Source organism: Bubalus bubalis, chromosome 9, assembly GCF_019923935.1.
Source record: "Bubalus bubalis isolate 160015118507 breed Murrah chromosome 9, NDDB_SH_1, whole genome shotgun sequence".
NCBI classification, from domain to species: Eukaryota; Metazoa; Chordata; class Mammalia; order Artiodactyla; family Bovidae; genus Bubalus; species Bubalus bubalis.
Window position 1 is genome coordinate 90,793,805 of NC_059165.1, and position 15,310 is coordinate 90,809,114.

Here is a 15,310-nt window from a genome sequence, read left to right on the forward strand (position 1 = left end):
TTCACTCCAGCATGGTTTATGCGCCGAGTCCAAAAGGGAGACCGCCCCGCTGAGGCCCTAGGAGAGGGGTGAGCGCAGCCGCTCCAGCCCATCGGCATACTGGAAGGTCGACCCCGTCTCGTACTCATACATGTCCAGGGCCACCTCGCAGCTCTCCCGCACCACACGCTCAGGGTCGGCCACGTGGGCCCGCAGGGCAGCCAGGCAGGCAGGCCGGGCGATGGCCCCCAGGGCCTCGGCGCACTCGTGTCGTACCATGGGGTTTTCAGTGGGCTGCGCCAGGGCCGCCGCCAGTTGGGGCACTGCCGCCTCGTGCTGCATCTGGCCCAGAACGTAGCCGATCTCATGGCGGAAGAGGGCGCTGCCGCAGCGCAAGCCTACAGGGGAAGAAGGTTAGGGTCACCACAGAGCGAGGAGGGGGCCTGGTGCGGGGCACCAGGGGACAGAGGGACCGAGAGGGGTCGAAAGGGGGTTCCCGAATCCAGGAGCACTCCCCAACACCCCCACCGCCAGTCACGGAGTTCAGAGGTGGGACCCTACGCCACCAGAGGGACTGGGGAAGCAGGGTGGGCCCACTGGGCTCTGGAAACTCGGCCCTCCCTCCCCACTCCCCGGAGGCCAGACTGGGCATGGCTGCCTCCTTCCCGTCCTGTGCCCCTGCACCCCGACTCTGTGTTGTGCCCACACTGCCAGTGCGATTTGCAGGCCTCTTATACATTTGTGCTTCTGGGTCGTTTCCTGCATGATCCCCACACTCCATAGAGTCTTAGTGACCCTGAGAGGCAGACTCCCAGGCTTTTCACCAGCACAGCCACACAGACGGGCCACACTTCTCCTGAGAGGGGCCCAGCCTTGGACCCGGGAGTGACCTGCCTGTGATCCGATGTCCTCTGGAGGCAGAGCTGGGATTTGAGGCCAGCCCGCCTGACTGTGCAGCTAACCGCCCAGGACAAACCCACACCTGCCCCCTTTGCGCTCCCGCCCTGGGGTCCATGTGGTGGTGATGTCCCAGCATCTCCCTGGCTAGACAGGAAGCTCCAGGAAGGCAGAGGGACTCTGAGCACTCTGTGGACCAGAAGCAGCCACCTCAGGCGTGGGGGAGGGGAGCAAGGGACCCCAGGATTCCCGGAGGCCCCTCCTCTCCTTTTCTGCTAGAGGAGCCACAGCCCCTCAGACCTGCACAGGGCTCCCTGCAGAGCTGAGATGAAAATGCCACCAGTAACGGTCACGGGGGCCCCTGGGGTCAAACCCAAACTCTGCAGCTGAGACTGCTGTGTGACCTCGGACAAGTCCCTCTGCCTCTTTGGGCCTAGGCTCCCACCACGGAGAAGGGGGGGTAATAAGAGAACCTGCCCCAGGATGCACCTGCCCAGGATGCTATGCAGCTCTGTGTGACAAATATGGCCACGGGGGCCAAGGAGCCCCGAGCCTGACCCCCGAAGCCCCTCCTCACCTTCGGCCAGCGCCAGGGCGGCCTCCTTGCCCCCAGCGTCGCGCAGGGCAAACATGGCTCGGTATCGGTCGAAGAGTGGCCGGGCCTCATCCAGCAGCGCCTCCCGCAGCTGCCCCAGGTCGTGCTCCTCAGCGGGCGGGGCTGGGTCCACAGAGAGGTAGGGCCCCCGGACCGCTGACCCTCCACTATGCTGCTGCAGCCACTCCAGCCGCCGGACAGCCAGCTGGCATGTCTCAGCCACCTGCAGGGAGAGGGGCGCACAGGCGGCCGCTGGGGACGGAAGGGAAGGGAGTGGACATGCCAGGTCCCCCTCCAGCCCCCAGGGCTCCCGGTTTAGCAGGGACACAGCCCACAGACTCTGGACTAATTGATCCTTCCAGGCTGGAAACAACCGGCAGGGACTGCTGTGATCAGGGAGTGACAGGGGAACAGTGGGTCAGGAGGAGTCACTCGGAGGTGACCGGTGAGAAAGGCATCAGGTGGGATGAGCCAATGCAAAGGCCCCGAGGCAGGACCGTCGGGGGGTGCCAGCAACAGACATGACCTGAGGCCAGGCCTGAGGAGGCCAGGCCAGACTGCTTAAGACTACTGTCCCAAAGGTGATGGCAAACCATGAGTCTTGAGGCACAGGATAAGTTAATAGTTGATGGATAAATAAATGTGATCGCTCCACACACAGCAGCATCACTCAGCCCTGAAAAGGAGAGAAGCCCAGACACCGGCTACCACGCGGATGGACCCTGAGAACACGGTGCTCAGTGAGACGCAGACACAGAAGGACACGCGGGGTGTGATTCCACTGACAGGAAACGAGAATAGCAGGCAGATCCACAGACACAGAGAGTGGGTTCCTGGTGGTCAGGGGCTGGGGCAAGGAATGGAGGAGTGACTGCTGATGGGGATGGGGCTTCCTTTTGGGGGGATGGACTGTTCTGGGAATCAGACAGTGGTGATGGTTTTATAACTCTGTGGATGTACGAAGTCAAAGTCGCTCAGTCCTGTCTGACTCTCTGAGACACCATGGACTATACAGTCCAATGAAATTCTCCAGGCCAGAATACTGGAGTGGGTAGCCTTTCCCTTCTCCAGGGGATCTCCCCAACCCAGGGTTCAAACCCAGGTCTCCCGCATTGCAGGTGAATTCTTTACCAGCTGAGCCACAAGGGAAGCCCACGGATGTACTAAAAACCACCCAAATGCACACTTTCAGGGAGTGGGTTTTATGGTACGTGACACATCTCAATAAAGCTGTTGTTTAAAGAAAAAATAGGGACGGCGGCAGGGAGACACTGGATGAGGCTGGGTGGAGGTGGAGAGGTGGGTGGGTTGGGAGACCTACACGATGGAGGGACTGCCCGTGGGAGGCTAGGAGAGAGGCGAGTAGGGGCTGGGCTGGCGCCAGGAGCAGGGTGGGTGTTACGTGTGAATCAAGAGTTCAGTTTTTAAAAGTGAAAAGAGTTCAGGTTTGCCCAAAGGGGCAGTGGAAGGCATCCAGACTGACTGCAGCCCTCTCTCAGCATCCCTGGGTGGTCACCCTGGCAACCAGACACAGGGTCTGAGGCCAGTTCCTGGACCCGAGATGGGGGTGGGTATGGGGGGGGGTGCTGTGTTACCTCGACAACAGGGTCAGTAGAGTACTGCTTCAGGATCTCCAGCACCTCTGGGTCCCCAATGGCCCCCAGGGCCTCCCCTGAGAAGAACATGGCAGAGTGCGTACATTGGCTGGTTAGGAAACGCCCCAGATGCCTTCCCCCTCATCACCCCTGCCTGTGTCGTATGGGTGGGCCACCCAGCCATGAGTTTTGAAGCAGGGACCAGTCCATCCCTGAATGAATCTGCACAAATGAGTGTCCCTTCCCCAGATATCAGACTTTGCTGGAAACTGGCTCAGACCCCACACTGGGCCACACCCCTAGAGCTCATGGCACAGAGGGGAGATGCAGATAAGCATGCCCTTACAACTTGGGGACATGGGTGGCGAGAGCCAAGAACAGTCCGCTGAGTCGAGTCCATCATGGAGAGCCCTGAAAACCTGGAGGTTTCTAAGCTGCGATGTGGGCAAGGAGGGTCAGCAGATAGGCACCATCCTGCCTCAGGGCCTTTGCACTGCCCAGAACCCCTTTCCCCAGACAACTACCTAGATTACTCCCTTATTCCACTTGGATCTCTTTCCAGCAATTAAAAACAGCAATGCTGGACTTCCCTGGTGGTTCAGTGGTTGAGACTCCAAGTTTCAAACGCACGGGGCACAGGTTCAATCCCTGGTCAGGGAACTAGGATCCCACACGTCCCATGGAAAGGCCAAAAAAAAAAGAAAAAAAAAGGCAACACCTCTGGCACCCTCTCCCAGGCTTTATTTTCCTCCTTAACACTTAGGTAAGCGTTTGCACCATAACATGACTGGGTGTTCCAGAAAATCACACACTCAAAATTGAGGTTTGGGCTCGAATATTTCTCTGTAAGGAGAGCTCCCAGAGGAGTCAATGGTTGGGATCCTGAGAGGAGTTCAAGGCAACCTGGCAAAGCTGGAGATTATCTCAGGGAATATTCAAAAGGACCAAGAACAATCATAAATGGAACCACAGCCCCTCACTGGCTATCTGAGCCTCTTGGTGAGAATAGCACCTGGCCCACAGTAGATGATGGTCCATGAACATTTGTCCAGGGAATTCCCTGGCAGTCCAGCGGTTAGGACTCCATGCTTTCACTGCAGAGGGCACAGGTTTGATCCCTGGTTGAGGAACTAAGATCCCACAAGCCATCTGGAGTGGCCATAAAAAATTGTCCAGTAAGTGAAGTGACTGAGTAACCTTGGGTTGGCTGGCTATGGCCACTGCCTGTCTTTGTATGAGCAAAGAATGGTATTTCCAGTTTTAACTGGTTTTTTTTTTTTTTTGGTCACTCAGTTGTGTCCGACTCTTGGCAACCCCATGGACTGTAGCCTGCCAGGCTCCGCTGTTCATGGGATTCTCCAGGCAAGAATACTGGAGTGGGTTGTCATTGCCTTCCCCAGGGGATCTTCCCGACCCAGGGATCAAACCCAGGTCTCCCGCATTGTCTGTGTATTTTCTTTTAATCAAAGAGATCAGGGACTTCCGGTGGTCCAATGGTAAAGACTCTGAGCTTCCAATGCAAGGGGTGCGGGTTCAATCCCTGGTGAAAGACCTAAGATACCACATGCCATATGGAGCGACGAAAAAAATAGAAACAATAAGGGATCACAATTTATGACTCGTGAAATTCACATCTCAGGGCCCATAAAGCCGGACTGGCTCGAGGCAACACCCATCCATTACCTGGGATTTACCTGGCTCTAGTGCTTCGGCAGTAGAGCTGAGACGTGGGGCAGAGATGGTCGAAGGCATTCACCACTCACCCATTCCAGCGCTCGCCAGGTACAGCCTGCACCCCGTCTGCTTACCTGCCTCGTGGCGCACCATGGGCTCCTGGCGGGTGTCCCGTAGCACGTCCAGCAGCACAGGGATGGCCCGCCGGTCCTGCATTTGGCCCAGGCAGTAGGCCAGCTCATGCTTGAGCAGGGCTGAGTCATCATCGAAGGCCCGGCTGATCCAGGAGATGGCCACTGGACCCCCGAGCCCACGCAGTGTGAACAGTGCCCGGAAGCGGGCCTGCAGGGGCTGCCCGGGGTCAACCAGCGTCTGCCCCACTGCCTCCACTTCCTGCTCCGTCACCATGGTGATGCCGCCTTCCTCCCCCTTGGGCTACACCAGGGGACTCTCAGCTTGAGAACCTGATGGGAGGGGAAACCGAGATGTCAGGTCAAAGGTGCCGTTTGCTGCTAGCTGACTTGTTCATCTCAGAGTTAGGACCTCAGCGGGGTGGTTTCCAAACTGCTGAACAGCCTGGGTCCGGCCCTGCCTACCTGCTATGTGGCCTTCCCTAAGGCACTTTCCTCTCTGGGCCTGTGGCCTCTATCTACCTCACCAGTGACCTCCGCTGGTCTGCTCACCACACAGCAGCCAGAGGGGCTGTGGAGACTGGTCCCCAACATGGCCTTCAGGGCCTCTCACCTCCTGGTGTTTGTGGACTGTGTGGACCTTACCCCTAACCCCACAGCGGATAGGGCTGACCCAGGTGAATAACAGGATATGGGAGAAATGGCACTGTGACTTGGGAGCGTCATAAGGGACCCTGTGGCTTCCTCCTTGTGGCTCCAGGGGCCCACATGGTGGAGAAACTGAAGCCTCCCACCAACAGCCAGGTGAGAGCGGCGGCTTGAGAGCCGTTCCCCCAGCCCCAGTCCAGGCCTCAGATGACAGAGCCCAGCCAGGGTCTGCACACAACCTCAGGCGCGATCAGAGCCACAGCCACCCAGCTAAACCAGGCCCAGACCCCTGACCCACAGAAACTGAAAAATAGTGTTACTACTGTTTATAGAGCTGCTGAGGACATCCCTGGTGGTCTAGTGGTTAAGAATCCGCCTTCCAATGCAGGGGACGCAGGTTCCATCCCTGGTCGGGGAGCTAAGATCCTACGTTATTGTTGTTCAGTTGCTAAAACTCTGAAGGCAGGGACTGAGTGCTAGTCACCCCTGTACTCCCAGCACACAATTCCTTAATAAGAACAATGACCATGGACTTCCCTGGCGGTCCAGTGGTTAAGAATCTGCCTGTCAATGCAAGGGACACTGATGTGATCCATGGCCCGGTAAGATTTCATATGCTGTGGGGCAACTAAGCCTTCGAGCCACAACTGTTGAGCCAGAGTGCTGCCATAATGAAGCCCACGAGTGCCCAAGAGCCTGTGCTCCACAACAAGAGAAGCCGCAGCAATGAGAAGCCCACACACTGCAACTAGAGAGAGCCTGCACGCAGCAACGAAGACCCAGCACAGCCAAAAAATAAATAATAACTTTAAAAAAAAAAAAAAAGAAAAGTAAGGGACTTCCCTGGCTGTCCCGTGGTTAAAAATTCACCTTCCAACGCACAGGGTGCAGGTTCCGTCCCTAGTTGGAAAGTTGAGATCCCACATGCCTTGTGGCCAAAATGCCAAGACATAGAACAGAAGCAATATTGTAACAAATTCAACAAAGACTTTAAAAATGATCTACATCCAAAAAAAAAATCTTAAAAAAAAATTTAAAAAGAACAATGACCATAACAATAATAGCAACTGACATTTACACAGGATGTGCTACGTGACAGTCATCTATTCTAAGCCCCTACATTCCTAAACTCGCTCCATCCTTTCCATAACCCTTTGAGACAAGCACCGTGGTCGTCAGTGTTTTACAGAAGGGGCCGCCAAGCACAGAGAGGTGAAGCACTTGCCTAGGAACCCAGTGAAGAGTTAGAGATCCCAGCAGCTGGGCTCCAGAGTCAAGGTCTAAACCACAAACTCAGGATTGAAAGGAAGGATTAAAATGAAAGGATGCAGCTGAGGCTGGTCTTCATCCTCCAGACCAGTGAGGACGCTTTGTGACGCTTACGAGCAGGGTATGGCTCCCAGCGGAGTCATTAGGGCCAACCTGGTATAAGGGAGGTGCAGTTGTCTGAGCACAGGTGACCATCAAAGGAGGTGGCACTCAAAACAGGGATCATCAGGGGCTTCCCTGGTGGCCCGGTGGCTAACTTTGTGAGCTCCCAATGCAGGGCCTGGCTTTGAACCCTGGTCAGGGAGCTAGATCCCTTACGCCACAACTAAGACAGACTTCAATAAAGAGTGAGTAAGGGATGGAAGAAGGGAAGTTCGGAATTCCCGAAATCGGCCCCCTCTAAACCAAGAATTCCCAACAAAAAGACCTTCGATAACTAAACCCCCGTCCCCGCTGCTGCTAAGAGGCAGGTCGCCCCAACACGGCATCCCTCGGGGCTGCTCCCAGGATCCCCCAGCGACGACCGGGTCCCCAAAGCTCCATGGAAGAGACTCCCAGGAACTGATGTCTCATGGCATCATTGACTCAATGGACATGAGTTTGAGCGAACTCCGGGAGATGGTGAAGGAAAGTCTGACATGCTGCAATCCATGGGGCAGCAAAGTGTCAGACACAAATGAGAGACTGAACAACAAGATACGTTTACGTATGTCTCCCAGTACCTGACCCTTCACAGTTTGGTTCTCCCAGAACCCCGAGAAAGAGGTCACCCAACATGGGACCTTCCCCCGCGCCCCGCGTGCTGATTCTTCACTACGCGCATCCCCGGAGACAGGGTCTGCAGAACTGGAGCGAAATTGTTCGCCGGGACCTCTCAGAAGGGAGGCCTTTCTACTCCCCAGGGAAAGAATCCCAGCGCCGGGACCCCAGTGAGGCGTCCTCCCCGTCCCCCTCGCCCCCAGAACACCCCAGTGAGCTACCAGATCGGAGGACCTACCGGACCCACCCGCTCCGCGGCCGCTGCCACCAACACTTCACCAACCGCGACACTGCTACAGCGCTCTGGGGGCCGCCATCTTGCCGCCCACGTGACCAGACCGGAAGGCACCAACGCAGCACTGAGGGAGGATCCAATCTAAGGCTCCGCAGCGTGAGTGCTACCGCAAGCGCGAGTTAGCAATGGTGCCATAGCTCACTCACACATCATGAGGAATCTACGGGCACTTCTCAGGGAAAGAAAAGGGCAGCTTCCATCCTTTCCACGTAAGAGATTTTCTCTCCGGCCTCCCCACCCGATACGACGAATGGAAATGGTTTGTCCCGATTCAGCCGAGAGGTGGGGCCGGCAAGCGACGCAGCTTGCTTAGTGTTCCTGGGGCGTGGTCAAGTCTCAGGGGCGTGGCCAATTAGATACGAGTTCAGTTCAGTCGCTCAGTCACGTCCGACTCTTTGCAACCCTATGAATTGCAGCGCGCCAGGCCTCCCTGTCCATCACCATCTCCCGGAGTTCACTCAAACTCACGTCCAACGAGTCGGTGATGCCATCCAGCCATCTCATCCTCTGTCGTCCCCTTCTCCTTCTACCCCCAATCCCTCCCAGCATCAGAGTCTTTTCCAATGAGTCAACTCTTCGCATGAGGTGGCCAAAGTATTGGAGTTTCAGCTTTAGCATCAGTCCTTCCAAAGAACACCCAGAGCTGATCTCCTTTAGAATGGACTGGTTGGATCTCCTTGCAGTCCAAGGGACTCTCAGGAGTCTTCTCCAACACCACAGTTCAAAAGCATCAATTCTTCGGCGCTCAGCTTTCTTCACAGTCCAACTCTCACATCCACACATGACTACTGGAAAAACCATAGCCTTGGCTAGACGGACCTTTGTTGGCAAAGTAATGTCTCTGCTTTTGAATATGCTATCTAGGTTGGTCATAACTTTTCTTCCAAGGAGTAAGCGTCTTTTAATCTCATGGCTGCAGTCACCATCTGCAGTGATTTTGGAGCCCAAAAAATAAAGTCTGATACTGTTTCCACTGTTTCCCCATCTATTTCCCATGAAGTGATGGGACCGGATGCCATGATCTTCGTTTTCTGAATGTTGAGCTTTAAGCCAACTTTTTCACTCTCCTCTTTCACTTTCATCAAGAGGCTTTTTAGTCCCTCTTAACTTTCTGCCATAAGGGTGGTGTCATCTGCATATCTGAGGTTATTGATATTTCTCCCGGCAATCTTGATTCCAGCTTGTGCTTCTTCCAGCCCAGCGTTTCTCATGATGTATCTGCATATAAGTTAAATAAGCAGGGTGACAATATACAGCTCTGACGTACTCCTTTTCCTATTTGGAACCAGTCTGTTGTTCCATGTCCAGTTCTAACTGTTGCTTTCTGACCTGCATATAGGTTTCTCAAGATAGGAAGGAATGAAAAAAAAGGACTTGACCTAGTCATTTATTCATTCACTTATTTATTCATTTAACAAACACTTTATGGGACTTCCCTGATGGTCCCATGATTAAGACACACTCCCAGTGCAGGGGGCACAGGTTTGCTTCCTGGTTAGGGAACTAAGATCCCACATGCTGTATGGCGCTCCTCCCCACCAAAAAAGAAAACAGACAGGAGGGATGGTGGAGGCAGAGAGAAGTATTCAGATTCTGAGTTAATTTTGAAGGTGGAACAAACAGGATTTGCAGCTGGATTGCATATGGCATTTGGAAGAGTTCCGATCAGGATAAGCACAAGGTTTCTGACACCTAAAGTGAATGGAGCCACCATGAACCATCCACTTCAGTTTAGTCACTCAGTCGTTTGGGACTCTATGATCCCATGGACTGCAGCACGCCAGGCTTACCTGTCCATCACCAGCTCCCAGAGCTTGCTCAAACTCATGTCCACCCATTTAGTGATGCCATCCAACCATCTCATTCTCTGTTCTCCCCTTCTCCTGCCTTCAGTCTTTCCCAGCATCAAGATCTTTTCCAATGAATCAGTTCTTTGCATCAGCTGGCCAAAGAATTGGAGCTTCAGCTTCAGCATCAGTCCTTCCAATGAATATTCAGGACTGATTTCCTTTAGGATGGACTGGTTGGATCTCCTTGCAGTCCAAGGGACTCTCAAGAGTCTTCTCCAACACCACAGTTCAAAAGCATCAGTTCTTCAACACTCAGTTTTCTTTATGATCCAACTCTCACATCTATACATGACTACTGGAAAAACCATAGCTTTGACTAGACTGACTTTGGCGGTGAAGTAATGTCTCTGCTTTTTAATATACTGCCTAGGTTTGTTACAGCTTTTCTTCCAAGAAGCAAGCGCTATTAACCTCCCTATACTAACCATCCAGTTAACTCTACTTCTGAAATATGAAATAGAGTTGGAATTCAATCACTTCATTCATTTTACTGCTTTGTCTCCAGGATGCTGCCTACAAAGAGAGCTTGTAAGGGAGTATGTCAAAGGAGTAGTTCCTCAAAAAGTTAAACATAGAATTAGCATCAAAAAAGTGAAAGCCCCTCAGTCGTGTCAGTCTCTTGCCTCTTTTCGACCCCCATGAACTGTAGCCTGCCAGGCTCCTCTGTCCATGGAATTCTCCAGGCCAGAATACTGAAATGGGTAGCCGTTCCCTTCTCTAGGGATCAAACCCAGGTCTCCCACATTGCAGGTAGATTCTTTACCATCCTGAGCCACCAGGGAAGCCCAAGAATACTGGAGTGGGTAGCCTATCCTTTCTCCAACAGATCTTCCTGATCCAGGAATCGAACCAGGATATCCTGCATGTGATCCAACAATTCCACTCCTAGAGAGAATTGAAAGCAGGGACTCCATAATTGTACACCCATGTTCATCACAGCATTATTCACAGTAACCTCAGACCTTGGTAACCTCTAGCATATTTTCTCTCTATGAATTTGACTACTCTCGGAACCTTAGCAAGTGGGATCAAACAATATTTGTCCTTTTGTGCCTGGTTTATTTTGCTGAGCATAGTTATCCTCAGAGTTCATCCACACTGTAGCATGTGTCAGAACTTCCTTCCTTTTTAAATTTCCTTCCTATTGCATGAGTGGACCACAATTTGTTTATCTATTCATTCATCAGTGGACATTTGGATTGTTTCCACCTTTTGGCTATTGTAAATAATGCTGCTATGAACATTGGTGTACAAGAGGTGTACCTCTTTGATTGCCTATTTTCAAATCTTCTGGGCATATACCCAAGAGTGGAATTTCTAGATCATATAGTAGTTCTATGTTTAACTATTTGAGGAACTGCTGAACTGTTTGTCTATAGCTGCACCACCTTATGTTCCCACCAGCAACAAACAAGGATTCCAATTCTTCCACTTTCTCATAGAAACCCTTGTTATTTTCTGGGTTTTTTTTTGTTTTTTTTTTTTTTTTTGGTGGTGTTGTTGTTGTTGTTTTTTTTTTTTTATGTACACCATTGTTTAAATCTTCATTGACTTTGTTACAATATTGCTTCCATTTTATGTTCTGGGTTCTTTTTTTTTTTTTTTTTTTCTAAGAGGCATCTGGCATCTTTCTTTCTCAGGAATCAAACCCATACCCTCTGAATTGGAAGGCAAAGTTGCAACCACTGGACCACCAGGGAAGTGTTAGGGAAATTAAAATGGAGGAAGTCCTGTTCAGACTTCAGAAGCAGGGGAACAGGCCTCTGACCTGCTTCTGACCTGCCTAGACACTGCTGGGATTCTGTCCCTTCCTGCAAGCACAGCAAGCCAGAGAGCACTTTAGATAAGAAAGGAAGTGAATCCTGGAATCTCTTAAGCTTCTGAGGATCTGGTCAACCCCCTGGGGTTTAAGAAGTCTATGACTCACGAGGTGAAACAAACAGCATTGCAAAAGTTCAAAAAAAAACTGGAGCTAAAATTTTGCGCTCAAACTGATGATGATATAATTTTCTGCCTGGGATTAGAAGTGGGTGTGCCCGAAACTGCAATTTGAAATCTCACCAGTTGGTTGGACGCACCACCTGGGACCTATCCTGTTAACAAGAGACTTCCTAACGCTGTTCAAGTTTGGACGTTGGTCAGCCGAATCTGGTGATGTGTGTGCTGTTACTTTTCTCTGTTGTTTCTATTTCCTTTCTTTGAAAAAAAAAATTATTTACTTATTTCTGGCTGCCCTGGGTCTTTGCTGTTTTTGCATGGGCTTTCTCTAGTTGCAGTGAGCAGGGACTACTCTTTGTTGTGGTACTCAGGCTTCTCATTGCAATGACTTCTCTTGTTGCAGAGCTCTAGGCATACAGGCGTCAGTAGCTGCAGTTCCTGGGCTCTAGAGAGCTATGGTGGACAGGTTTAGTTGCTCTGAGGCATGTGGGATCTTCCAAGATCAGGGATTGAATCATGTCCCCTGCATTGGCAGACAGATTCTTTACCACTGAGCCACCAGCAAAGCCCTCTATTTCCCTTTTTTAATGGCTGCATCTTGAAATTAAATCAAATAATCCTCTATTAAATATTGGAATTGTTTATTGTGTGTTTGACAAGTGGTTTCTTTTCTTAAGGAATCCTTTGAACCTAAAAGGAAAGTAAAACTTTTGGCAAACAGGAAGTCTTGTTATTTTATTTTTGATAGTAGCCATCCTAATGGATGTGATGTATGCAACTTGTTTGGAGATGCATTAAAAAGTGAGATATACTGATGAATGGATAAAAGGATGGATAAATACAGAATAGGGCAAAAATAGCAAAGTGTTCATTGAGAAAGTGGACAATAGGCATATGACAATTCATTGTAAAAGTCTTTCAATTTTTCTGTGTACTTGAAAGGTTTCATTATAAACTGTTCGAAAAATAGGTGGTGGGGAAAATGAGCACAATTTCTATTCTCCATGTTTCAACTGAAATATTTGAAAAGTTATTTGAAAAGTTAAATATTTGAAAAGTGTTTTTAACTATTTAATGAGGAATCTTTGAGTCTGCAAATCCATTTTGAGGAATTTCACTAAGAGTGAAAAAAGCATTCGTTTCCACATTATTTGAAATGGCAAAAAAAAAAAAAAAAAACACACTAACTTCCTCCTCTGCCTCCCTCAGCGTTCAGTTCTCATCATCACTCACTTGGACCAGTAAAGTGGCCTCCACCGTGGACACCCCCACCCAACCTCTCTCCATTCCCCCACATTCTGTCCTCCCCGAGGAAGCCACCTGAGGGCGCCTGTGAGCACCAGCGACAGCTCTCACCCTCACCACCACAGTCTGTCCTCCCCGCACCAGCCACTAGAGGGAGCGTGTGAGCGCCTGAGTCAGGCACCGCCTTTCCTCTGCCCACAGCACTCCAGGGCTCCCACCTCCCTGAGTAAAAAGCCTGAGTACTCTTGCAGCCCCCAAGGCCCCGCACGACCTGCCCGTCCTCTCCTAGCCCTCTTTTCCTCCCTCTCTCCCTCGTGCCCACTCTGCTCCAGAAACACGGCCTCCCCGCTGTTCCTCCAACACACCAGACACACTCCTGCTCCAAGGCCTTTGTGTATGCTGTGCCAACTGCCTGGAAGACGTGTTTCTCCCAACACCTTTGTTCACTCTTTCACTCAAGTGCAAGTGTTGGCTCCTTCGCGCAAATGATACTTCCTCCAGGAAGCCTACCTGAGCATTTTAATTACCTCAGCCTCTGCAGTCCTTGGATTGAAATTGTGGCTCAGAGGTTAAAGCGTCTGCCTGCAATGCAGGAGACCTGGATTTGATCCCTGGGTCGGGAAGATCCCCTCGAGAAGGAAATGGCAACCCACTCCAGTATTCTTGCCTGGAGAATCTCATAGATGGAGGAACCTGGTGGGTTACAATCCACTTGGTGGCGAAGAGTCGGACACGACTGAGCGACTTCACTTTCACTTTCACTTTTCACTTTCTGCAGTCCTTTACCCAGTCCCCTGATTTATTCTTCTCCACAGCATCTATATTTTACTTTGTGTGGGTGCTCGCTCAGTTAGTCATGTCCAACTCTTTGTGACCCCATGGACTGTAGCCCGCCAGGCTCCTCTGTCCATGGGGATTCTCCAGGCAAGAACACTGGAGTGGGTTGCCATGCCCTCCTCCAGGGGATCTTTCCAACCCAGGGGTCAAACCCAGGTCTCCTGCATTGGCAGGTGGATTCTTCCCACTGAGCCACCCAGGAAGCCCATATTTTACTGTACATTTTACTTAATTGCTTTGTTTACCGCTTTCGCCACTAGGACACACTAGTATATAAGCACCATGAGAGCAGGGATTTATGTCTAATTTGTTCTCCATGATGAGATACAATGGTGTGCCAGTTAAGGAACAACCTGGAAAAAATAATTTAAAACCCTGATTTGCAGTGTTTGCCAATTCTTGGGGTGTAAATATTCCCGTCATGGCCCGGTCACAAAATTCCTGATAGTGCCTCTTGTGAGTCAATATGCATTGACTCACTAAGTGGATCCCCAACTGCTATTCCATGCTTGGCACAAAATAGATGCTGAAGGACTTCCTTTGTGGTCCAGTGGTTGAGAATCCGCCTGCCAATGCAGCAGACACAGGTTTGATCCCTGGTCTAGGAAGATTTCACATGCTGAGGGGCAGCTGAGCCCATGCGCCGCAACTACTGAAGCCGGAGGACCCTAGAGCCCGTTGTAGCAAGAGAAGCCACTGCAGTGAGAATCCCAGGCACGGCAACTAGAGAGCAGCCCCCGATCAGCACAACTAGAGAAAAACCCACATAACAAGGAAGTCACAGCACAGCCAAAAGTAAATAAATACAGGACTGAATTTAAAAAAAAAAAAAAAAAAACGAAGAAAGCAAGGCACAGACTCGATAATGTGCTCTCATTTATGTCATGTGAGAGTTGGAAACGAATTTTCAGACGAGACACAGAAGGAAAGAGAGTTTATTAGAGTTAAGAGTTTATTAGAATTTAATAGAGTTTATTAGTCGCAGTTGGAGCAGCAGGCCAGCTTCCAGAGAGCCAGGGCGAGGTAACGCTGAACAAGGATTGTCTGCCTGTTTTTATAGCTGGGGAGCAAACAAATTGGCGAGAAGGGCCTGGTACTTTCTGTCCCCTGTTCTGAGGCCCTTTGGGCTTATCCCGTTCCTATGTCCCTTGAAAAGTGAAAGTGTTAGTTGCTCAGTTGTTTCTGACTCTTTGCAACCCCATGGACTGTAGCCCACCAGGCTCCTCTGTCCATGGAATTCTCCAGGCAAGAATACTGGAGTGGGTTGCCGTTCCTTTCTCTACGAGATCCTCCCAACCCAGGGACTGAACCTGGGTCTTCTGCATTGCAGGCAGATTCTTTACCACCTGAGCCTTTGCCCCTTGAACACCACAATTTAGATAAATGGACTTAGATATGTAAATTACATATGGGCTTCCCACATGGCTTAGTGGTAAAGAATCTGCCTGCATGTGCATGAGATGAGTTGGATTCCAGATGCCCTGGAGCAATTAAGCCACATCGCTGAGGCTTTGCTCTAGATCCTGCAAGTCACAACTGGAGCCCACGCTCTGCAACAAGAGAAGCTATTGCAACGAGAAGCCCGTGCACCTCAACTA

General features: G+C 51.1%; 1 protein-coding gene across 3 annotated transcripts in view; it reads right to left on the reverse strand.

Moving 5' to 3' along the window:
* Positions 1-15,310, reverse strand: part of DOHH (deoxyhypusine hydroxylase) — a 24,288-nt gene continuing 8,978 nt past the window's right edge. The window contains exons 1-5 of one of the 3 annotated variants that reach the window (XM_006047873.3): positions 7,795-8,025; positions 4,875-5,204; positions 3,067-3,143; positions 1,454-1,694; positions 1-377 (exon numbers count right to left, since the gene is read on the reverse strand). In XM_006047873.3, the coding sequence (XP_006047935.1) occupies positions 58-377; positions 1,454-1,694; positions 3,067-3,143; positions 4,875-5,148 (912 nt within the window). In that variant the 5' untranslated portion in view covers positions 5,149-5,204; positions 7,795-8,025 and the 3' untranslated portion in view covers positions 1-57. Of the gene's footprint in view, positions 378-1,453; positions 1,695-3,066; positions 3,144-4,874; positions 5,205-7,785; positions 8,026-15,310 lie in introns of those variants that run through there. The other 2 variants (XM_025293174.2, XM_044947923.1) reach the window with 2 other exon arrangements.